This window comes from Mixophyes fleayi, chromosome 5 (genome assembly GCF_038048845.1).
Source record: "Mixophyes fleayi isolate aMixFle1 chromosome 5, aMixFle1.hap1, whole genome shotgun sequence".
In the NCBI taxonomy this organism is placed as follows: domain Eukaryota; kingdom Metazoa; phylum Chordata; class Amphibia; order Anura; family Limnodynastidae; genus Mixophyes; species Mixophyes fleayi.
Window position 1 is genome coordinate 124,317,362 of NC_134406.1, and position 25,064 is coordinate 124,342,425.

General features: G+C 41.8%; 1 protein-coding gene across 10 annotated transcripts in view; it reads left to right on the forward strand.

The window, feature by feature from the left end:
* The window catches only part of PTPN3 (protein tyrosine phosphatase non-receptor type 3), a 607,886-nt gene that overhangs the window by 437,345 nt on the left and 145,477 nt on the right, over nucleotides 1-25,064 (forward strand). For all 10 annotated transcript variants that reach the window (XM_075212795.1, XM_075212800.1, XM_075212794.1 and 7 more), the window contains 2 exons: nucleotides 5,462-5,608; nucleotides 15,746-15,874. In XM_075212795.1, coding sequence (XP_075068896.1) covers nucleotides 5,462-5,608; nucleotides 15,746-15,874 — 276 coding nt within the window. The remainder of the gene's footprint in view (nucleotides 1-5,461; nucleotides 5,609-15,745; nucleotides 15,875-25,064) is intronic.

Genomic DNA, 25,064 nt, shown 5'->3' on the forward strand with positions numbered 1-25,064 from the left:
TAAGGGGGCTGTTCCTTAAGCATATTTCTATTTGACAGCAGCAGGTTTTCATAGATTCTCTGATTACGATACTTTGCAAAAAGTACTGTAATTATTATGATTATTATTATTATTATTATTATCTGGAACAAAGGTGGGCCTGTGTGCTTTAAATGCCAGGGACGTTTTTCTTTGTCCCAGTCCGGCCCTGTATATATATATATTTATATATATTAGTACTGGATAGTATATAGCATACTTGCCAACATTTGTTTTCGGGCTTCCGGGAGATGCCGGCTGGGATATGGGCGTGCAGGGGGTGGGGCGCCGAAATCGCGTCATTTTGACCCCGCCCCCGTGACGTAATGACGCAAAACGCGTCATCTTACAGCGAGGGTGGGGCCAAACGCCGCGATTTCGGGTGAATCGCGGCGTTTGAACCGAGATTGCCACACTCTCCCGGGAGTCCGGGAGACTCTCGCGAAATGCGGGAGTCTCCCGGACATTACGGGAGAGTTGGCAAGTATGGTATATAGAGACTGAGTTAGTTAGATATTATTCTGAACTAATTACAATATTTGTTTGAGAACACAGTGTGCTTTTGCTGTCAGACTATTGGTTGCAGAATAAAAAAAACTAGCAGATTTCTTTCTTTTAAAATTGAAAGTTCTTCTAGTGAAAATAATCTTGTGTAGGGCAGTGACAACTGAAATAATTTTGAAAAAAATGGGTGTTTGCATGTGAGATTCAGCAGCAGTTGCACACTCACAAAAAAGGCTATGTATTATATTCTAATATTTTCAAGTATTTTTCAATATGTTTTTCCATTTGAAAGGCTCAATCAGTGACATCCATGTTTAAAAAAGGGTGTTTGTGGGTGAGCAGCTACATACTCCAAAAACGTAAAGAGGGTGTTCTTGTCCTTGACTAAGAGCAGCACCCCCCCCCCCCCCCAATAAATATAAAAGTAGTTTGTTAGAAGTATATTGCGGAGCAGTCTCATAAGGATTGTAAGATAATATTCCTTCCTTTCACTGTCTCATTGGGCATTCCCTTGGTGTGGTTGGTGGCAGGCATCTACAAATAGCTGCAATATGTTCAATTAGTATTACTCCTCCTGTCACTACCGTATCGACAGTAGTACTACTGTTACGACCTCTACTACTTTAATAGGTAATGCGGGCGAATATTGACAAAAGCATCCTCAAAATCCAAACACTATTTGGCAAATACAATGTCAAGGAAAATATCAGCTCTTGAGGTAATCAGGAGGATTAAAAGGAAATTTTCTGATGAATGTGGTGATTTGTCCAAAAAAAGGAAAATGGCTAACATTCTATACACCACCCGCAGTGCAAGACAAGGCTTAGACTATGTCCAGTTTTTGCTAGTAGGGGTCCTGCTACTGCTGGTACTGGTATACTTACTAGAATGGCCATTTCAAAACGGAGTGTTCAATGCGGTCGTGCATCTTCCTCAACTTACATCTGTTACTGACACCTCCAAAACAGACAAATTAGTGCCTTAAGATAGCACTGATGTTGTAGAGCAACTTTTGCCACTCACAGAACCCTGAGGAGAGTCTAAGGAGGATGTCCATGAGTGCTATATTTGAGTCTGAGGTTTCAGATTCAGACACTATATTAATTAAGCAGCCTCCTTCAAACATTCCTCAACCATTTGGAAATGTGAGAATGGATAGTAGTAGTATTAGTGTTGATGATGATTTACCAATAGAAATTGAGGAGGCTACTATGGAAGTTGCAAATGTGTAAGAGGATGAGGATGATAATTATAGATCTGAAAATTAATGTGTTGGATATGGACAAGATAATGAGAATGATGATGATGATTGTGTTGAAGTAAGACAGCCTCCAGTGTTACCACCAGCAGATGTCCATGATAAGCGCATTATCATGCCACAGCAGAAGATTAAAAAAAAAAGACTTCTTTTGTTTTGAAATATTTTTAGCTAAACCCAGACAACATTTGTCAAGGTATCTGTAGCCTTTGTCATTTCAAAATAAGTATCGGTAGGAATGTTGATCATCTAGGCACCTCCTTCCTCATATGTCATTTGCTGCAAGTTCATGTAAGTCATGTTTCTAACAGTGGAAAATTGTGTATAGTAGCAAGCAGCCCAGCGTCAGCTAGCTGCCGAATGGATAGACAGTTGGGCAGATGGGCAGCATGGTGGCTTAGTGGTTAGCACTTCTGCCTCCCAGTACTAGGGTCATGAGTTTAGTTCCCGACCATGATTTTTTCTGTGTGGAGTTTGTATGTTCTACCTGTGTTTGCGTGGGTTTCCTCTGGGCACTCTGGTTTCTTCTCATTCTCCAAAAATGTACTAGTAGGTTAATTGGCTGCTATCAAATTGACCCTAGTCTGTGTGTGTGTGTGTGTGTGTGTGTGTGTGTGTGTGTATGTGTGTGTTAGGGAATTCAGACTGTAAGCTCCTATGGGGCAGGGACTGATGTGAGTGAGTTCCCTGTACAGCGCTGTGGAATTAGTGGCGCTATATAAATAGCTGATGACGATGACAGTTGCAATCCTAACTGGTGTCAACACCTTCATCATCAACCTACTCACTATTAGTATATAGTCCTACATCTAATTTTCAAATTCCAAATTACTCCCCTACTGCAATCCATGATTCCGAAGATACATCCTGCTGCTGCTGGTGATACATCGATATAGAACGGAAGCAAGACAAAAGTGAAGTCTGTGAAGCAAGCGCTTGCAAGAGGAAACAAGTATGACAGTCAGCATCCTGTATGAAGAAAACTGTTCTTGCCACCAATTACCAATAGAGTGTTTAGATTCCAGTGGTGATTAATTAATAAATATTGTGTGATGATGATGATCGTGACATTAGTGGTGAGGATATAATGATCATGGTGATGATATGGTCATAAACATAGAGGAAGGTGACCACTGTTAGCTAAATGACCATTAGTAATTTTAAAAAAAAAGAAAACCTGCTCTCTATTCTGCCCAGTTCACGGACTAACAACCATATTGTTCTCTTTTGTGTGGGCCCAAACAATTCAAGTACTTCAGCCACAAAAGTGGCAGCCACTGTCGCTGAAGTGCTTGGCTTGTTAACCTATGTGCATGTCCTTTTAAACATATTTCCCAAAGACAATTCCATCTTGCACTATTTTACATTTTGGCGTTGGTCTATCAGCTTGTGTAACAGTCAACAATTCAGGTGTCAACAGTATTATTAGGTCGCCAATTCACATAGTTGGCAGTATGATTTGATAGACAATGCAAATGTCAACAGTAATATTATAGAGTTAGGGATATGGTTAGGGACAGGGCTAGAGTTAAGTATAATACTGTCTACATTTCAATTGTTGTCCTAATAATACTGTTGATGTAATTATATTGTCGGCTTTATAACCCTGTCTATTCTGCTGCCCACCAATAATTTTGTCAATACTGTAGCTGTCAAATACTTGTATGTATCACACCTGGGTGTTGTCTCATCATCTGTTAAATAATGTTTACTGGTGTCAACGCTGTCGTCTAATGAGCTCTGATACTGCCGCTGATGTCCCCCCTACAGTGTATTGCTGATGACCCTCTACATTGTATTTGCTGCAGTGCTGCCTAACCGGTACATACTTGGTGTATCTTATATATTCAAAAGTAAATGTAATTGATGTAGACATCTTCAATGAGGATGTAATGATAACAGTGATGAATGGTTACCATTGAGGAAGATGACCACTGTTATCTAAATACCATTGTTTCATTTGTTAATATCCCTATTAAATCTCCAGCTGAACAACCAACAACCAAAATGTTGGCTTTTGTAGAGGCCCAAACAAATTAAGCACATAAGCCACAAAATGGGCATGGGCTGTCGCTAGAGTGCTTGGTTTGTTAACCTATGTGTATGTCCCTTTCAACATATGGGTGGGTAGCCCCAAGAATAATGCCATCTTGCACGATTTTGGCTATTGCACGTTTCACCAAGAATCTTCTGAAGCCTTTGTTTGTAGTATATTCTTGCACCAAAATTAATTTTTTGGGCACCTTTTGTAACTCATTGCATTGCCTTTCAACATGCCATATTGATATACAGGACATATATATGTACGAATGACGAGCCCCCTTGTTTGATTCTCAAAGGCAGCATTACGGCACATACTAATTTCTATTCAGCCACATCTACCTTATTCATACCATAAAAAGCACTTCTAGTAAAACAAGTTGTTTAGAAGCTCTACTCTTGGCTCCCGATTATACTATACCCAACGATAAGTGCATAGTAAATAAACAGATGAATGTGCAGCCCACCTTTGTCTATTTAGTTTTATCAATGTCTAATGTATTAATTGTACCACTGTCCGTCCAATGAATGCTGCCTGTTTCTGTAGCATAGGTGTTTATGATGGATGCTCTATTTTAGCTGCATCAAATAGTATGTGCTCAATGCCAAAAAGTGAACGTCTCAGAGGCCTTAATGAAATCAATTGATTTGTCTATTTGATCTCTAAAAAAAATGCATGTTTCTTCTCTCCTGAATAACACATCGGAAGATTAATGAAGGTACTTACGATCTCTAAAGTGCTTTTTTGCATGGCTGCCAGATCATCTTTTATGGTCCCTAGTCTAAGGAGTGTATCTTTTATTAAACTGCCATTTATTTGTGATATATATTTGTGCTACTGCTCTGTAACTATTTTTAGCCAGCCAGAGTGCTGCAGACTTTGGTCAAAACTGGTGAAAATTGGGACAATTGTGAAGAGATCATTAGAAAGTAAACTGGAAATGAATGTTAATGTTATAAAAAGTAGTATTGGAGCAAAAAAACAACTCAAAGTGACATTTTACCTATTTTTTTTTGTTCAATTTTTAATTAAATCCAAAACCAAAACATTTTGCGTTTTTTTTGCAAAACCGGTAGCAAAGCCGAAACACGAATGTGGTTTAGAACCGACACCACTTTCAAAATCGAAACCAGCCAGCTCACATCTCTAGTATAGTGTATTGGAAACTGTTAAGTACAATGTGATGGCCACATTTGGGTGTAATATGTGATGCTAGTATATGTTTCAGTGCATGTATGTGACCCCTCCATAAATACATGCACCCCTACTCTCTGGCTTTTTGGACAAATCTATCCACACAAAACAGATACATTTATAAGGGTTATAATATTTAAACATTGACATATGTTCAATTTTGATGATCACATCATTAATAATTTTGTTTTGGTTGTTTTTTGCTGGTTTGTCTGTGCCAGATGCTCATTTTCTATCTTTTTTATTATTGTTGCTATTATTATTATTATTATTATTATTATTATTATTATTAGCAAGACCCACTATGGTCTTACCCACTACCTTTTTTCTCTTGGTTATATAAAAAACACCCATCAACTCTTGGTAAACTGATAATTCATGACTCCTTAAAGTACTTTGAAATGTATGTTATTATTACATGCCTTATTTATCTTTTTTTTTTACAGATGGAGGTCCCGGCTACTAACATTATAAACAAATATATTGCTACTCAAGGACCCCTACCTCATACATGTGCACATTTCTGGCAAATGGTTTGGGACAACAGATTAACACTTTTAATCATGTTGACAACGTTAACAGAACGAGGAAAGGTAGGTTACTTACTAATTTATAAACTGTAAAAATGCCATTTCTTCAAACTGAGGCAATACGTTCCAGGCTTTGTATTGAATATTTCATCATAATTGAATGCCTAGGACAAAACACATTTAACAAAATCTGAAAACTTTAGGAGACTTTAGTATTGTTTTACCAGTTACATTTTAAATAGTGATAAAAGTTATCTGGGTCCTATTTTAAAGTACTTGTCTGTTTAAGCTGCCTCCACTCCAACCCCTGTTCTTTCACCCTGCCACATCCAGATACTTTTTGCAAACAGTTCTGTGAAGGAAATCCAGATGTTCTACTATAAATTCGGTAAGGGAGAAATATTTTATTTTATCATCCAGACAACTGAGAATATAATCATTTTTCCAAATTTCCACAAATCTCATTCCTGAATATTATATTGTTGATACAAATATATGCATATATCTTAATATCTACATGATGTATAATGTTTGTATAGACAGCAGGTTTTACCATCATGTGAGGTGAAAAAGGAATGGATAACAGAAAAGTAATTCCAAATTAAAATAAAAACTCTGTTTTCTCTTCTACTCCTCCTTCATAGCCGCACACACATACACCTCCTCCAGAATCGATATGAAAAGAAGACCCACCTGGAAGCAGGCCTGACGCTCCCATTAGGCAACGTTAGGCAGTTGCCTAGGGCACCGGGCTCTGGTGGGCGCCACAGAAGTTAGTATTGTACTTTAATACTGTGCGGCGACCGCTGAGCATACCTTCCATGACCGCCGCACAGCTTCAGATAGATCCACAGGGAGGGGGGAGGGGCTATGTATCACCACCACCACCCTCCCCTATAACAGCCGATGGGGCGCACCGTCCCTCCGTCTCCTCCCCTCCACTCTCCCTCCCCTCACTGACTGTTGGGCGTGACATCATCATCACGGCCCGACAGCAGTGTCAGTGAGGGATGGGACCCGGCAGAGAGGTGCATCTTTATGAAGTCAAGTTTAAGGTAAGGAAAGAGAGGGGAGAGGGACATTGGTATGCTACAGGGGGGGACATTGAGATCCAGGGAGGAGTGACAGATCCAGGATGGGGACATTGAGATCAGGCGGGAGGGGGGCATTGAGATCCGGGGGCGCATTGAGATCAGGGGGGGAGGGAATTGAAACCCAGGGGGGGGGGGATATTGAGACCCAGGGGGGTGGCATTGAGACCCAGGGAGGGGCAGTGTGCTGAGGGGGGGGGGGCATTGAGATGGGGGGTATTTTGAAATGTTGCCTAGGACGCCGAGAACCCTACCACCGCCCCTGCCTGGAAGGTATATAAGGTGCACTTCCCACTTTGGTTTTTTTTCCATGTCCTTTGTCTAGAGTCAGATTAGGTAGTATGGTGTTATGTTTTAGATACTCTACCTGTGGTGGTGATTACTGCCAAGAGAATAGAAAGAATTAATATGTTTCCACTTCTGAGGTTCCTGGCGGGTGTATCTTCGGGAGCATGAACCCAGAGAGATATTCTGGAAGAATTTGTACTAATTGCAGCTTTAATGAGTACCCGCAACCACCTTAACACATGACAGGACACATTAATTGGATAAAGGCGGCTTTGGTCGATAACTTTGTTGCAAAGGAGGATTTACAGCAGTTAAAACAGTCTGGGGAAGCACAATTAACTGAGTTTGATCTGTCAGTTGTGTGGCAAGAGCCCGCTAATGCAGAAGCACACGCGAACAACTTCTTCCTTTATATGTAGTTTTATTGTCAGATGGTAAATGTTTTGACACCGTACAGATTTCACAGCAATACTTGGAGACCCTAAACGCTAGCTATACATAGCTCAGCTCTCTCAAGACCAGCCAGCTTCCCCAACGTTGGTCTCAGTGCAGAAATGATATAAACAAGCTTTTATACCTGATACTCCTCCCCCAGCCTTAGCTTGATGGACAGGTGATGCACCCACCTTCTCTTTAAAAGGAAACGCCCATCACTGGCTCTGTAATTCAAACAGACACACCCTGTCTGTTTGCTGAGAGGAAGAATTTCAAGTCGTAAGTTAAACCAAATTTAAACTATTGCTTTTCATACATAGATCTTTACATTCAATCTAGGTGCATAACTGCACAAATGTTTTACTCTACTTCCCTGCTTTGTCTGCATATTGCCAGCTAAATGCCTCCTTTTGTTACATATCATTCCCCCTAGCGTCTCCAAGTAGGGGGACGAGGACTTTGCGAGGAGCGCATATTTTCGTGACAACGCATCTGCATTTTTGTGTAGAATCCCGGGTCTATGTCCTACTAAGAACTTGAAAGGTTGCAGTGCCAAGAACCAGCGGGTTACCTTGGCATTTACCTCCCGGTTGTTCTGCATCCATCTCAATGGTGCATGGTCTGTTACCAAGGTGAACTCTCTGCCTAGGAGATAATAGCGCAGAGCTTCTGTAGCCCATTTTATGGCGAGACATTCTTTCTCCACAGTGGCATGCTTTTGTTCCCTTGGAAGCAACTTACGGCTTAGGTACAGGACAGGATTTTCTACTCCATTCTTCTCCTGTGACAGGACTGCACCTAAGCCAACACCAGAAGCATCAGATTGGAGGAAGAACCTCCGGGTGAAATCAGGTGCTTGTAGAACTGGGGAGGAACAGAGAGCTAACCGAAGATCAGACCAGGCGGTTTCTGCAGAGTCAGACCAGGTTAATCTATCTGGACAACTTTTTTTTAACATGTCCGTTATTGGAGCAGCTCTAGTGGCGAAGTGGCTTACAAACCGCCTTTAGTAACCTACTAAGCCTAAAAAGGTTCTTAACTGTAACTTTTTCTCTGGTCTTGCCCAATTTTTGACTGCCTCCACTTTGTCTAGCTGGGGTTTGACATGCCCTCGACCAACAAATATTTGGCTTCTCTCATGGCTATGGCACATTTCTCTGGATTAGCTGTTAACCCTGCTGACCTTAATGAAGCTAAGACCCCCTCAACTTTGGCTAAATGTGATCCCCAGTCTGGGGTATAAATCACTATATCGTCCAGGTAAGCGGCTGCATAAGCTGTGTGAGGTCGTAGCAATTTATTCATGGCCCTTTGAAAGGTGGCAGGTGCCCCATGCAATCCAAAGGGTAGGACTTTATATTGATAGAGACCATCAGGGGTGGAAAATGCAGTCTTTGGCTTGGCTGTGGAAGTCAGGGGAACTTGCCAATAACCCTTTGTTAGATCAAGGGTTGTCAAATAATTGCTACCAGCAAGATTTTCCACTAGTTCATCCACACGTGGCATTGAATAGGCATCAAACTGCGACATACTGTTTAGGTGCCTAAAGTCATTGCAGAACCTAATTGTCCCATTGGGTTTCGGGACAAGCACAATGGTACTATTCCACTCACTAGTGGACTCTTCAATCACATCTAACTGGAGCATCTTCTCGACCTCCTTTCTCACGTCCACCCGTCTGGCTTCTGGAATACGATATGGCTTCTGCTTTACAATGACTCCTGGCGCAGTGACAATGTCGTGTTCGATTAAGGTAGTGCGCCCAGGAATGGAAGAGAAGACATCCCTGTTCCAGCGAATCATTTCTTCAGTCTGTTGTCTCTGCTGAATGGACAGAGCTGGCTCTATGGGCACTTCAGACTTTTCAATGGCAGTACTCACTACCTGAGGAGAGGTTTCCTCATCATGCCAAGGTTTGAGGAGGTTAACATGATATATTTGCTCCTCCCTTCTCCTTCCTAACTGGCGGACTCTGTAATTGACAGGACCGACAGTCTCTAGAACTTTATATGGACCCTGCCAATGGGCGAAAAGTTTGCTTACCTGGGTGGGAACCAGGACTAGGACCTTGTCCCCAGGCTTGAAAGATCGAACAACAGCACTTTTTTCATAACTTTTTCTCTGTTGTTCCTGAGCCCTTTTACATGTTGCTGCACAATGGGCCCTATCTTTCCTAACCTCTCATACATTTGGGACACAAATTGGACCAGATTTGGCTTCCTGGGACCTTGCTGCTCCCACCCGTCTTTTAAAATATCTAACATAACCCTGGTCTGTCTCCCAAACAATAACTCAAAGGGACTAAACCCTGTTGAAGCTTGAGGTACCTCACGGATGGCAAACATCAAATAGGGAATAAGAGTGTCCCAATCTTTTTTTTCTTGAGCCACTGCTTTCCTGAGCATGTGCTTTAATGTGCGGTTAAAGCGTTCTACCAAGCCATCTGTTTGTGGATGGTATACAAAGGTGTGAAGCGCCGTAACCCCTAGCAACTGGCACATGTCCTTCATCAGTTTAGACATGAATGGAGTACCCTGATCTGTGAGAATTTCTTTGGGTATTACCAAACGTGTAAACAACAATACAAGTTCCTTAGCTATGGTGCTGGACTTTGTTTCGTAGGGGAATTGCCTCTGGATACCTGGTTGCATAGTCAAGCACCACTAGTATATATTGGTGCCCACGTGCGGATTTTTCCATTGGCCCCACAAGGTCCATAGCTATCCGTTCAAAGGGAACTTGTACTATTGGTATAAGAATGAGAGGTGCCCTGTACATGGGTTTGGGACAGGTTCTCTGACAAATGGGACAGGAGCGGCAATACTTTTTCACTGCCATGTGTACCTCGGGCCAGTAAAACCTAAGCTGAACTCATTCCCGTGTTTTATCCTCCCCTAGGTGTCCCCCACAGACATGTGTGTGTGCTGCTTTTAACACTAGGGTTACATGGACCTGAGGAACCCTTAATTGTTCTACTTTTTCCCCCTGTACACTAGCAACTCTATACAGGAAATTATTTTTAACAATAAAATATGGTATACCTTCTGCAGGCTGGGCGGCTTTCGCTACCCCATTTACCTCAGTCACACTTTTAAAGGCATGTTCCAAAGTGGCATCATTAAGTTGGTCTCGAGCAAAGTCCTGCAGAGGAAAAAAAATTGGTATTGCGGACCAGTCTGTATCCTCACTGACAGGCGGGGTGGGCTCATCTGCGACATCACCGACCAATGCTAGTTTGGACTGTCCACGCTTCCCCGCAGGTGGATGCTTTTGTGGAACTCCTGCTGTGACTCCCAGGATGGCATTCCGGTTTGGCAGTTCCCAAAGATCGATGTCCAGATGTTGTGGATTCCTAGGCGGTTCCTTTAAGACCGGGCTTCCAACCGTTGCATCAGTTGCCGGCATGTCCGGCCGGATCCGCTCACCGAGGACATCATTAAACAGTGGAAAGTCTCGCCCCAAAATGAGTGGATATGGGAGTTTAGATGCTATGGCAGCTACCACCATAACTATTTTGTCTTTGAGTGTGACTGGTAGTATTGTTCTTTCATACTCCTCTGTCGTGCCATGTACGCAAAGAACCTTCACCTTGGGCAACCGAAAAGTTATGGATTCGGGTAAGGCAGAGCTGGAAACCAATGAGAGTTCACTCCCCGAGTCAACCAAGGCCAGAACAAGGTTGGTTGATTAGCACAGTCACCCGGAACAAACAAGGACTTCCTGATGTGGGACTCATGGTAAAACAGCTTGGAAAAGCAGGCCCAATATGTGCCACGGAACAGTTCATGGGTTCCTGTAGTTTAGGTCACACTGCCGTAAAGTGGCCTAGCTCACCACATTCAAAACACTTCAGATTAGACAGCTTTGCACCTGGCCCTCTGTCCGTAGCAGTTTTGCCATTGGGCCCTGTAGCAAGGATTGTCAAACCTGGCATTTGGCGTGGCAGTGGCTTTGGCACAAATGCAGGTTCTTTAGTCATTTGCTGTAGCGCACAAAACCTTTCTACCACGGTGGCAAGCTCTTTGTAAGTTTGTGGGTCTGATTGCAGAACCCACCTTTGCAAATCGCGGTTCAGCCCCCGGATGCAGTGATCTATCGCCAGAACTTCAATAATCCGAGAAGCTGAATTCTCCTCAGGCTGCAGCCATTTCTCTAAAATTTTATAAAGCTCAGCCACTTGCGCTCGGACCGGTTTTTCTTTGACATAGCGCCATTGGTGATAGCGCTGGGCTCGACCTGGCCCGGAAACTCCAATGCGAGCCAATATCTCAGACTTTAGGCACAAATAATCAGAGGCCCGGTCCTCATCTAGATCCATATAAGCTCGCTGAGCTTCCCCAGTCAGACATGGCGCCAGTCTCTCAGCCCAATCTTTAGGAGGCTATTTTGCCCTTTTTGCAAGTCTCTCAAAGGACACCAGATATGCTTCTACGTCATCAGCTGGTGACATTTTCTGGAGAACAGGACCAGGTGGTTCATTTCTGTAATGCGTCACCTGGCTTAACTCTTCTCTTAAGAGCCTTGTTTTCCACCTGTGCCTCGGCGACTCGTAGCATCTGAGCTTGCTGTTCTTGCTGCGCAGCGGCCACATTCACGAGTGTTCTCAGTACTTCCTCCATGTTGACGTCTGCGTGGGTTGGATAGCGGAAACTTGCTTCTCAGAGCATCCCACTCCTGACACCACTTGTGGCAAGAGCCCGCTACTGGTGAAGCACACGCGAACAACTTCTTCCTTTTTATGTAGTTTTATTGTCAGGATGGTAAATGTTTTGACATCGTACAGATTTCACAGCAATACTTGGAGACCCTAAACGCTAGCTATACATAGACCAGCTCTCTCTCAGTACCAGCAAGCTACCCCAGCGTTGGTCTCTCTGAACAAGTGATACAAACAAGCTTTTATACCTGATACTCCTCCCCCAGCCTTAGCTTGATGGATAGGTGACACACCCACCTTCTCTTTATAAGGAAAAGCCCATCACTGGCTCTGTTTGCACTAGCAGACAGACACACCCTGTCTATTTGCAGAGAGGGAGAGGAAGGATTTCAAATCATGTAAGTTAACCAAACTTAAACTATTGCTTTTCATACATAAGTTTTTACATTGAATCTAGGTGCGTTACTGCACAAATGTTTTACTCTATTTCCCTGCTTTCTCTGCATATTGCTAGCTAAATGCCTCCTTTTGTTACAGTTGTTAAAAGCAATTTCTCCGATTCTTCTCTCAATGAGGCAGACTTCCAGATTCCTGGGGGAATGGGCCTCAAAAACGAGAGTGCTGGAAGTAATAAATTATGGATAATGGTTGGAGTTTGTGAACCATTCACCAGAAGACATCTTTCAGAAATCTCCTCACCCAAGGTTTTTGGAGAAACTCTTGGCTGTGTAACAAATCCTGCACATTCTTCTTGATAAAAAGGTTATTTGAGAGGTGCCAGTGGTCCAAAGGAGAAGAGGCTTTTACTCAAAAATCTTTATTGTGGAGAAGAGTAGCAGAGGCTTCCACGCCAATCAATATTTTCACACCTGGAAATTCAAAATGGAGTGCATAAGGTCTGTTAGGAGTGCTGTGGAGATTGACAGCTTTCTAACCTTTCTGGATTTGAAGGATCTACATGCAAGTATCAATAAGTCAGTCACATCAAAAGTTCTTAAGATACACAAATTTCAACCAAACACTTGCAGTTCAGGTGCCTCTCTTTTGTGCAATCAACATCCCCAAGGACATTTACAAAGTTGCTAGTAGTTGTCATAGCGCAATAAAGAGGAGGAGTTTTTCTCGAATCTTACCTAGATAATATTCTCATAGCAGTAAGATTCAAGGAGAATTTAGTGCTGCAAAAACTCAGCACTCAATGAATAGCCAATGAAGCCAAGAATGATCTAGATCAGTGTTGGTTAACCTGTGACACTCCAGGTGTTGTGAAACTACAAGTCCCAGCATGCTTTGCCAATATATAGCAGCTTATTGGTGGAAAGGTATGCTGGGACTTGTAGTTTCACAACACCTGGAGTGTCACAGGTTAGCCAACACTGAACTAGACCCATCTTAAAAATATATGATCCTATGAGAGTATCCAAACACAGCAATGGGGAAGGTATTTTTGACATCAGAAAGAGAGCAAAACTTAAAGCAAGATTTTTTGGAAATAAGGAGAAAGCATAAATGTGCTTGATAGTTTTAGGATTAATGGTAGCAGCTATAGAAGTAGCACTGTCAGTCAGACTTCGCAAGAGATATTTTAAAGATGGTTTCCTGCAATTTGGAACAGAGACATGGAGGATCTAGGTAAGTTAATCATGTTAACGAAAGTGGTTAAAATCTGCAATGATGGTCCATAGATAGCGCCTTAAAAAGCAGATCCTTCAGTGTCTGATCAAATAATTATTACAACAGATGCCAGGAAACATGGATGGAATGCTCTATGCAGGCATCTCACAGCTCAAGGTCAATGGCAAAAATAAACAGCCATCATTTCTTCTAATATCACAGAAATGAGAGCAGTCATTTCAGAGGGACATTGTAGGCCATCAAGTCGCAATACACCCCAACAGTTGATGAAAGTAAGATCATTGTTAGTATGGACAAAGAGCAACTTGGAAGGATTGTTGCCAATATACATAGCTGTGACCAACATAATTTCAGCAAATTTCCTCAGTTGACATATATTGCACCAAGGAAAGTGAAAGTTTAACAATCACATGTTCAGCATGATCACAGAACGATGGTGGTGTCCACAGAAAGACCTGATGCAAGGTATTTTTACCATTTATTAGGAGGACAGGCAGAAGCAGTGGATACCTTAAAAACAAACTGACAGTTCAGTCTGGGATATGTGCCCCCCCTACCCATACCCATGAATTCTCAGATCTGGCAAGTTTACGTATTGAGCCTTTACAGAGGATACCTTGAAAACTCCTCAAACTGAAAGTAGTACTATCTCTTCAGCGCAGAGAGTTTTGGAGCTTCAAATCTAATAGCAGAAGTACAGTTCCTAAATATATTTGAAGATAAAGTAGTTCTCAGGACTAATTCTGCCGCCTTACCTGACGTGATCTCGCAGTTCCACATAAACAAAGAGATTGAAGCCCCTCTCTATGCCCAAAGCCAAGATGGTTGCAGGAACAGAGTGTCTATTGTTTAGCTCCAGTTAGGGCCATATGGATTTATTTAGTTACAAAGAAGGATTTTAGGAAGATAAAATAATTGTTTGTCTTAATGGATGGTAAGAGAAAGGGTCAGACCAGCACAGCCAACATGGTAGCTTGGAGATTTCAGGACTAAAATCTCTCCCCACAGAAGCAACAGCAGAGTTTTTATACTTTTTGATCAATGAGAACAGTTTACAAATATACATAAATTATCACAATGTTGTACATTGTGCCAAAAAGAACTTAATTATAATATGCAATATTCTCTGTCTCTCTGGGTGGATGAAATGTAATCTTTCTTTTCGGTCCCTCAGGCAATGTTCACATCTGAATTTTTTGGTCAATTTAAACAGGTATATATTGAATAGAAATATTACAATTAGTGAAGTCATATTTAGTCTTAAATGAATAAAGTTTTAACAACATGTGTGATAGTGACATTTTCCAAGACTCTTAACTTTTTACATAATACTTATCTTATTATTAAGATATTTAACACTTATTCCAGTCTATCTCAGAAAATTAATCAGGGCCTGCCATAATGATTGTAAACATTGCTTTTTGTTTACTTTTACTGCTAACTTCTGAGTGTTAGCCGAATATATATTCAGTATTGTATTTGTAACATACTTGTGTTTATACTAACTATATGTGCAAATCTGGGTTTAATATATAGATTAGCTTCACAGGTTTACACATGAGACTCTTATTTAACATTTAAAATAGCTAGCTTTAACAGAGACAGACTGTCTAAATGGAAGGTATTTTTGAATCAATATAGGAATTTTGTTTTTATCCTATTCATTATGGGCAAATATTGTACTTTTATAGTAAAAGTACAATGAACTGACAAAGATACAATCATATCGATTTATTAAATATTCAACTTTAACAGTATGTCCCTGTTTTTATGCATGTCCTGTTTTCCCCACACTGTGGGACCTTGCACATCAACGGTAAGAGTAATAATAATATTGATACAATACATAATCCAAATAGTTATTAAACCTTAGCCCCTTACTGTCTCTGCAGGTTACAGTCGCACTAAAAAGTTTTATCCTAATGTCCTTATTAATCTCTAATAAAGATGATAACATGATTGTTGCCACAAGCTGACATTTTGATACAGCATTAGTCATAACACATGATTTTTTTGTAACTTGCTGAAATATGTATTTTATGAACAGTGTGCCTTTATTCTTCATTAACTACCTACCAATGTTTTTTCACTCAGACCAAGTGCCAACAGTACTGGCCTGACCCTCCTGATGTGGTGCAGTATGGAAATTTCAGAGTGACATGTAACTCAGAAGACTGTACAATTGCTTATGTCTTCAGAGAAATTATTTTAATGAACATAGAGGTAAGAAACTGAGGCACATTTTTTAAAATTGGCATCTGGTAGTTTGGTTTGGTTTAGATTTTTGATTTCCAATAGATGATGTAAGCTCTGCTGTATTAATGTAATTTAAATTGATATAAAATCGGTGCCTAACTAAACCCCCCCACTTGCTTCTTACATAGTGTGGATTTGGTACATGGCGTCATCTTCTATTCTTGGAAGTGTGCTGCTGGGCTGTAACAGCATAGCTAAGCGCCCATCTCATTACAGAGGAGCAAATACTCGGCAGTGGTAAGAAACTGCAGGGTTGCTGTCTCTTCATGTCAGAGGCTGGCGCTCAGTGTTGGGGCACCGCTTGACAATAAAGACACTAAATGATGGACATTATGTCACTCATTCAGTTTTTTAGGCACCCCTTACACCCTGATACCCAAGTTTATTTTACCAATGCTGAAGTTGAGTTCAACCAGATAAAATGATGACTAAGGGGAGCAGAAGAATTTACTAAATGTTAATTTCCCAACATCAAAATCACTAGAAAACATGGTCCCAATTTGTCTAATCTTTGAAGCATTGATTTTTAGACATTTTATGTTAATTTAAAAAAAAAAGCTAATTCACCATCAATGTTGAAAAATTATTGGAGAACTTTGTTTTCTTTGCATTGTGCTCCACTGAAATAAATATGTACAGTGAAATGAATCGGAAATATTCCATTGTGAAGATACGTGGTTCCCAAATCACTCAGACACGGTATTAGGGAAAAAATAGAAGGATGATTTATTCTGCAGAACAGGATTAAATACAGCACGGCTGCTTAACGATAGCAGGTCCAACAAGTGAGGAAATCCGTTCAAATAAATCCAGTGAGATATGTTCCACAGCAACTCTGGCAGAGCATCACCTATTGGCCAAAAGTTAGTCACACCAGTGCCCAGTTCCCAGGGTAGCCTCTTTTATTACCTCTTAATCCCCCCTTGGGATCTGCCTGCCCAGTGAAGTTGCAAAAGGTTTTGATTGGTCGGCTGCTTACGCTAGCCAGTCCCCCCTCCCCTACCTTTCCAGGTGTCTTCCCTCAGGTGACCCCTACTGGGTCCGGCTCCTGGCTGATGGTAGAGCTCACTAGTGGACAATAAGGAGCAAACAGAAATAACAATGATAGCTAATTCACTTAACCCTTGAGTGTTCCCTGTGAAGGTGGTATTTAACCCCTGAAGTACTTTTCCAAGGATATGTTATAGTTACCTCACTGATATTTCTTGATAACAACATGGCTGAGAAGTGCAGTTCAGGTATGGATTAGATTAAGGGGTTGTAACATCATACACCTGATAACAACATGGCTGAGAAGTGCAGTTCAGGTATGGATTAGATTAAGGGGTTGTAACATCATACACCATGTCCGTTCCTTTACATCCATCTGTGGAGTTTTCCATCACTCGACAATTGTACTAATAGTAATACCTGTATATTAGTCTGGCAAATGTATGCCCTTCTGGAATTTGGTGAATTTCAAATCACCTTGCATTTTTTTTCCAAATTCCCAGAGCTCCCCAGCTGTATTAAGTGATTTTCTTCTCCATATTTTGTTAGAAGAGCAGCAGCTTTTAAGATAGCCTTATTTCCTCTTCAGACTCCCTGGGTGCCCTAACAAATGGATTAACTCCCTATTCAGCTGAGCAGAGAATGAAAAAGAAAACACCTCTTAGAGTATATATTTTAGTTCCTCCTTTTCCTCTGTCTTTTTCCTGTCTGTTGCTCAGTTGAATAGGCACTGTGAGTTAAGGCAGCAGGTTTTTTATTTTGTCAAAGGACTTACCTATAAAGGGCTGTAGTAGGATCTGGTAGGCCTTGGAATCTTGCCGCAGTTGGTATGTTACCCAAGACAGAGGATGACTCCCTGGGACTGCCGAAGGCTACCATAGCCATAGTAAGAGAAGTGTCTTTTAATAGTCACAGTCACAACAGGGAGACACAATCACCACATCATAAGCCAGCACTACCAGAATGTCACTTCTGGTTGTCTATGCCTGTGCATGCAGCGGTAATTTCAAAGACATCATTTTCTACTGCATACTTCATAAAAGAAACTACAGAGAAAATGGATCCTGAGCCCACCCGAAAAAGTCTGTAGAGCACAGAAATTAGATAAACCCTTAATTATTTTGTGCTCTTATCTTCTGTAGTATTAGATTGATCATAATTTGTATTACTCTTATAGAGCCTGTGGGGAAAATGATGATTTACTTAACACATAGACTCTGTGGAGCTTTTGTGATAAGGAATTACAAACATATTATTTAGAACTCCTGAGTGTGGATTGTACGCCTCAAAATGAGGAGGAGACATGTCAGCCATCAGAGCAATTTAGATATAGTACAGATATTAGTGGAACAAATTAATAAAATCATGGGAATTCAAGATACGTCAACCAATGCAACATTACAGAATGCTTTGTTTGTGAGAGACACAAGAAACAGATTTTTTTTTTTTTTTCTACACAATGGGCCTGATTCATTAAGGATCTTAACTTGAGAAACTTCTTATTTCAGTCTCCTGGACAAAACCATGTTACAATGCAAGGGGTGCAAATTAGGATTTTGTTTTGCACATAAGTTAAATACTGATTTTTTTTTTCATGTAGCACACAAATATCAACTTTAAATTTCAGTATACAAATAAGCTATAAAGTATTTGTGTGCTACATGAAAAAACAGTCAGTATTTAACTTATGTGCAAAACAAAATCCTAATTTGCACCCCTTGCATTGTAACATGGTTTTGTCCAGGAGACTGAAATAAGATACCTCTTCATTTAAGATCCTTAATGAATCAGGCCCAATGTTATTAAAATCTCAGTAACAAAAGAGTGATGAGAGATTAGCTACTACTGCATCAACCTTCAAAATGGATTTTCCATTTTTCTACTTCACTATCTAAAGGGTTAGACAAACGCCTTTCTGGCTCCACCCAAAGACCAACATTCCATTAGAAGATTGAGGCCCTTTAAAAGATTCCATGGAGAGAAAGATGGGAAGTGACTATTTAGTGAAAAGTATGGAAAACATGAAAAAGGATATTGATTTTTTTTTTACGTGTAGCTTCTTAGACATGGTTACACTCCCTGCAAGAACTATAAAATCAACAGTAATGGCTAGAAGAGCGCTTTGGATGTGGCCTTAGGCAGCTGATCCACATACAAAAAATACATTGATTTTTCTCCCTTTTGCAGGATATCAAATTGTTGGATTTTAACCATCCAAAATCGACGGTGATAAGCATTATAGCCACAGAGTACAAGACAAAAATTCAGGGGTGTACCCAAAACAAATGTTTTCATAAGGATCAGGACTCTAGTCTCCCCAGTGCGAAAGGAACCATTGAACAACAATTTACAAACACTGTTGAAAAAGTAGGAGATTTCACTAACCTAGTCAAAGATGTACAGGTTTTTTATTTCAGTTTTTTCTGGTCCAAAAGGAGGCTTCAGAACAGTATTAGATTTAGAAATACTGAACAAATTTGTACAGACAAAATATTTCCGTATGGAAGCAGTAAACTCCATTATAATAGCATTAGAAGAATGTCACAAAGATGCAAAATAGTCAAATTAAAGTATTTTTTTTACTGTTCTCTTCAAATTTACATATAAATATAGAAACCCTACATTTACAGTTTATACATATATCTATTATAATTAGAGATGGTCACTGACCCTTGTGTTTTAGTTTTGGATCTGAATTACCTTCGTGTTTTAGTTTTGGTTTTGGCAAAACCGCCCTTGCGTGTTTTGGTTTTGTTTGGTTTTGTTTTGCAATTTGTTAAAAAAAAAAAAAAATTTGTCCTAAAATAACTTAATTTAGGTATTATTTTGTCCCTGTATTATTATTAACCTCACTAACACTAATTTCCAGTTAATTCCATTCAATTTTGACCACCTCATAGGTCACAATATGATTTTCATACACTTTCAAAGAAAAATTGCTGCAGTTCTTGCCAGTGATAAGAAAAAGGCCATTGTCATGCCTGGGCATAAGACCAAAAATCCACCTCTTAAGTGTGGAATTATTTTTACACAAATCCTGACAACAGTTGTCTAGCCATTTGCAGCATTTTTAAAGCCACACTCAGTAGAGGTAGGGACCTTAACCATCTAGGATCCTCATTCATGTTCCGTCATTTTTCAGAGTTCATGGAAAGCTGTTGGGAAAATCAGAAACTTAGGTTAAAAAAAATAACAACAAGCAGTCCAGCATCATCTACCTCCCTTCTCTCATCTACATCCCAGCACCTGCAATCTACACCCCCAACACCTTCATCATCAATATCCCCAGAAGCAACAATTGACAGTTAAACAATCCTTTGCAAGAGGAAGCAAGTATGAAACCTGTCACCCAGTCGCAAAGCGGATCACAGACGCCCTGGGTACTATTCTAGTACTAGATCTGCGTCCAATGTCCAGTATTAATACAGATATTGGTTTAAGACATTTAATTGAGGTGTTCTGTCCCTGTTAGCAAATGTCATCACTATACCATTTTACTAGAAAAGCTATTACTCGCCTGTACTGGAAGGTTCCTAAAACTTTAATTAGTGGACTTCAAAATGGCATTCTACCCACTGTACACTTAACCACAGATATGTGGACAAGCGGAACTGGGCAAACTAAAGATTATATGACTGTAACAGCCCACTGGGTTGGTCATTTGCCTTCACCAGCAGGGACAGCAGCAGCATGTACCCAAGTAGATCACATTTTTCAGAAGTAGGCCACTCTGTGTATCAGCGGCTTCACTAAGAGGCATACAGCTGACAATCTGTTACAAAAACTAAGGGATGTCATTGAAACATGGCTAATCCTGCTTGGACTCTCCTGAGGATATGTCATTTCTGATATCAACGACAACAGTGTTGGACTGGGGGCATGAAGGGCCCACTGGCGAATGCAACACTAGGGGCCCACCAAAGGGGGTGTTGTCAGCCATCATAGAGGCGGGACCAGACACTAGAGGGGTAGTGGTTAGTCCACGAAGGACAGCTAGCACCATAGTGTAGTATGTAAAGAATGCAGTGTGTGTATAAAGAGTACACAGTGTTGACCTGCCCCTTAGATTGGGCAGAACAGTCACCAAAAATCAGGATTGTCCCACTAGACCAGGATTGGCTAACCTGTGGCGCTCCAGGTGTTGTGAAACTACAAACCCCATCATACTTTGCCAATATATAGAAGCTTATTGCCGGAAGGGTATGCTGGGACTTATAGTTTCACAACACCTGGAGTACCACAGGTTAGCCAAGCCTGCACTAGACTCAGATCATTTGACAGACTGTCCTACCTGTTGTCACTTTTACCACCTGTGGCTGCTGGTTTCTTTAGTTGCGGCTTGTCTGGATCCTAGAATGTTGAGGGCCAACCCTATTTGGAAAAAATAATGGGTACATTTAGAAACGTCAACCATCCCTGCCATTAAATAAACAGCACCCACATTCAATTATAGACCCAAACCAACTCAGCATTAAAGGTCCCATCACCCCCTCCCTATAGTATTCTCTGTGCAGCCCCCCCTCACTATAGTTTAGCATAGGCAGCCCCCCTATAGTTTAGTATAGATAGGCAGCCCCCCTATGCCACATAGTAGTGCCCCCAAAACAATGTTATGCCACACAGTAGCGCCCCAAAACAATGTTATGCCACATAGTGCCTCAAATGTTATGCCACAGTGCCCCAAATGTTATGCCACATAGTGCCCCAAATGTTATGCCACAGTGCCCCAAATGTTATGCCACATAGTGCCCTCAATGTTATGCCACATAGTGCCCCCAATGTTATGCCACATAGTGCCCCCAATGTTATGCCACATAGTGCCCCCAATGTTATGCCACATAGTGCCCCCAATGTTATGCCACATAGTGCCCCCAATGTTATGCCACATAGTGCCCCCAATGTTATGCCACATAGTGCCCCAAATGTTATGCCACATAGTGCCCCAAATGTTATACCACAGTGCCCCAAATGTTATGCCACAGTGCCCCAAATGTTATGCCACATAGTGCCCCCAATGTTATGCCACATAGTGACCCAAATGCTATGCCACAGTGCCCCAAATGTTATGCCACATAGTGCCCCAAATGTTATGCCACATAGTGCCCCAATGTTATGCCACAAATGGTTTAAAAATATACTTAGAGATATCTTGCTTGCTGCAGGCTCTCTGTCCTTCTCTCTTCTTCAGCGGCGGCGGTAGGTGGGAAGATCAGCTGACAGGGGGAGGGGGCGGGTCACATGATCGCAGCTGCGATCGCAATTGAGCAGCGGGGACGCCGGGTTCTCGTGGGGGCCTCCCGGTAAGCTCCACCCACGGGTAAAAGGGGGTGTGGCCGTACGGTAGCCGGGCCTACCAGTGGTTTAACCAGTAGTCGGCTGGGCCAGTCCGACACTGGACACCAATATTGTTAAAGCATTACAGCGGGGTGGAATTCCATCACATTTCCTGTTTTGCTCACACAATCAACTTGGTGTTACAGAACTTTTAAAAAATTACATGCAGGAAATGCTGTTTGTGTCCCGAAAAATTTAGGGTCAATTTCTGGTTTCTGCAACAGCATATAGGAGAATGCAGCAGCTGCAAGAAGACTAGCATTTGAAGGGAATATACTTTAGTCCAGCGAAGTAGTCACCTGTGAAGAGAGTGCAGACACGGTTTATCTGAGTCAAGTGATTGCCTTAATAATACATTTTCACAAGGAGCTGCAGAAATTTAACATATGAAATAAAACAAAGTAAATGTGCTAACTATATTTTAATTGTAGATTAAATACTTAATTTGCTTCGCCAGGATCCAAGAGCTATCAACATCTTGTAATGACGTCTTCTCCTTCAGTTTCTGTGGCAACTGCTTGTTGGAAAAAAAAATTGCTTTCCCAAGACACCCAGTGGTAATGCAGATGAGTCTGCACAACATTTTGATATTTGCTCTGTTGTAAAAGAATTTGCCAAAAATCGTGACAGCTCTGATCTAAAATGAACTACTAATTCCATTTGGAAGGCCATTATCGGCAATTACATCATAGTACACAGACTTCGATGATGGTGGATTCCAGTGGGGATGAATTAGTATTGTTTGAGGAAGATTAGCACTGAACCCTGCCACCTCTTCTGTTTCTGAGTGAGCTATGGTACAATAGAATGTAACTGCAGATTTAGACCAAGACTGTCAGCCATATTATTTCTATTTCAGCAATTACAATTAGCAATGGAGGGGGCGGGTCTTCTCTTTGGGTGTTACCTGCTTGTCTTCCTCTTCATCAATGACTCTTAGCAATTGAGCACTCATCTTTGGGTGTATATTATACCCAAACCTTATTAGGAAAAATACAGTTTAAGCCCTCCACCATCCTTTGCATATTAATAGTAGGATTGGTTGGAGTTATGGGCAAGGTCACAAATTTTTTGTTCAAATCTTTCAAACCAGCCCAGATGTCAAACTGTTGTGGTCAGCCACCTGCGTCATCCCTGCTTGTGTTTGGAAAGTGCAAATTGGTGCCAGAACCTCACGTGCCAGAACTGCTGCCACTGGTGCCACACTGCTGCCACAGGTGCAGGACTTACACAATCAACCGCATCCTCATCAGCGCCCTCGTCGGCTACCCAAATCTCCCCCTCATCCTCTTCTAATTCCAAAGTGTCATCCTCACTTGGTGCTACACTGGGGCTGTTCAGGCACACATCATCAGAAATGCTGAAAGGGCCCTTCTTTATGGGTACATTATCAGAATGGTCACGATTACACATACCACTCGTGGATGGACTCTCCTCAGGGATTGGTGTAATTTCTGATTCTGAGCATACATTTTTCTCTAATGCCTTATTGCTTTCTTGCAGCTCGGCTTTCACACCTAACAGTACTTGTGCACCACTTTTGGACACCAAATTACTTGGTCTTGCTTGCTTACGAGTGACCTTACAAGAAGAAGGCTCAGTAACATTTTTAGATCTGGCAGTAATAAAGAAAGGCGAAGGCCTCATTCTTTCTTTGCCACTGTGTGTGTAGAATTGCATGTTGGCTATTTTTTTTTCTTGCCATTCAACTTTTCATCAGTTACAGCTCTTTTTCTCTTCAACACGGTTACATTTTTTATTTTTTTTGTTTTTTTCCCTGACTTAAAAAGACTGTGTACATAGGCTTTACCAGATGACGTACAGGGAAGACTACCATCTGTCAGACGCCGGGTGCTCGCTGTCTCCAGACCGAGACCCGGTTCACTTACCTCTCTTCTTCTCCCGTCCGACTCCGGCTGACGGCCGCCATCTTGGTTGCGGGTCTGCGCATGCGCAGACCTGATCTCTGCTTTGAACCTTCCCTGGCTTCCTATTGGATGAGGGTTTTTCCCTCCACTATTTAAAGCAGCCTCCTCCTCTCCTCTGAGCCTGTTCTTAGGTTCAGTTTGGGTGATTGAGTGGACGTCTCCTTTTGTTCCAGCTGTTTGCAAACCGCTATCCCAGCGGTCATCTCTGCAACCACAGATCATCTCAGCTCACGCTGCAAACCCGATATCCCAGCGGTCATCTCTGCAACCGCAGATCATCTCAGCTCACGCTGCAAACCGCTATCCCAGCGGTCATCTTTGCAACCGCAGATCATCTCAGCTCACGCTGCAACCCACCATCCCAGCGGTCATCTCTGCAACCGCAGATCACCTCAGCTCACGCTGCAAACCCGCTATCCCAGTGGTCATCTCTGCAACCGCAGATCATCTCCGCTCATGCTGCAAACCCGCTATCCCAGAGGTCATCTTTGCAATCCGCAATACCTAACTCGCTGAACTCCGTGGGTCTCGCCCCACTCCCAGAGGACCGCGACCTGCGTAGCGGCCGCCGCGAAGTCCATACCACCTTGCGGGGTTCTTGGTGAAGGCCAGCCGCCGCGTTAGACTCCGAACCTCTGGTGAGTGTTAGTATTGGCAGGCCAGGGGTCTAGTATCCCAGCGCACCGTGACACCATCATAACTGGTGCCAGCACCTGCTTGCTGATCCTGCTCATATGTAGACTGCTTTGAATCCATTTTAATGAGCACAAAGCACTTGTAGGGCAAAATATTCAATAGATAGTGCTGCTAGATAACACTTTCAACACCAGAAAAATTGTAGGAGGGAATATGACACCCCAAACAGTTGGTAATGTTTGCAAAAATGCCTACTCTATCCTCCTCTC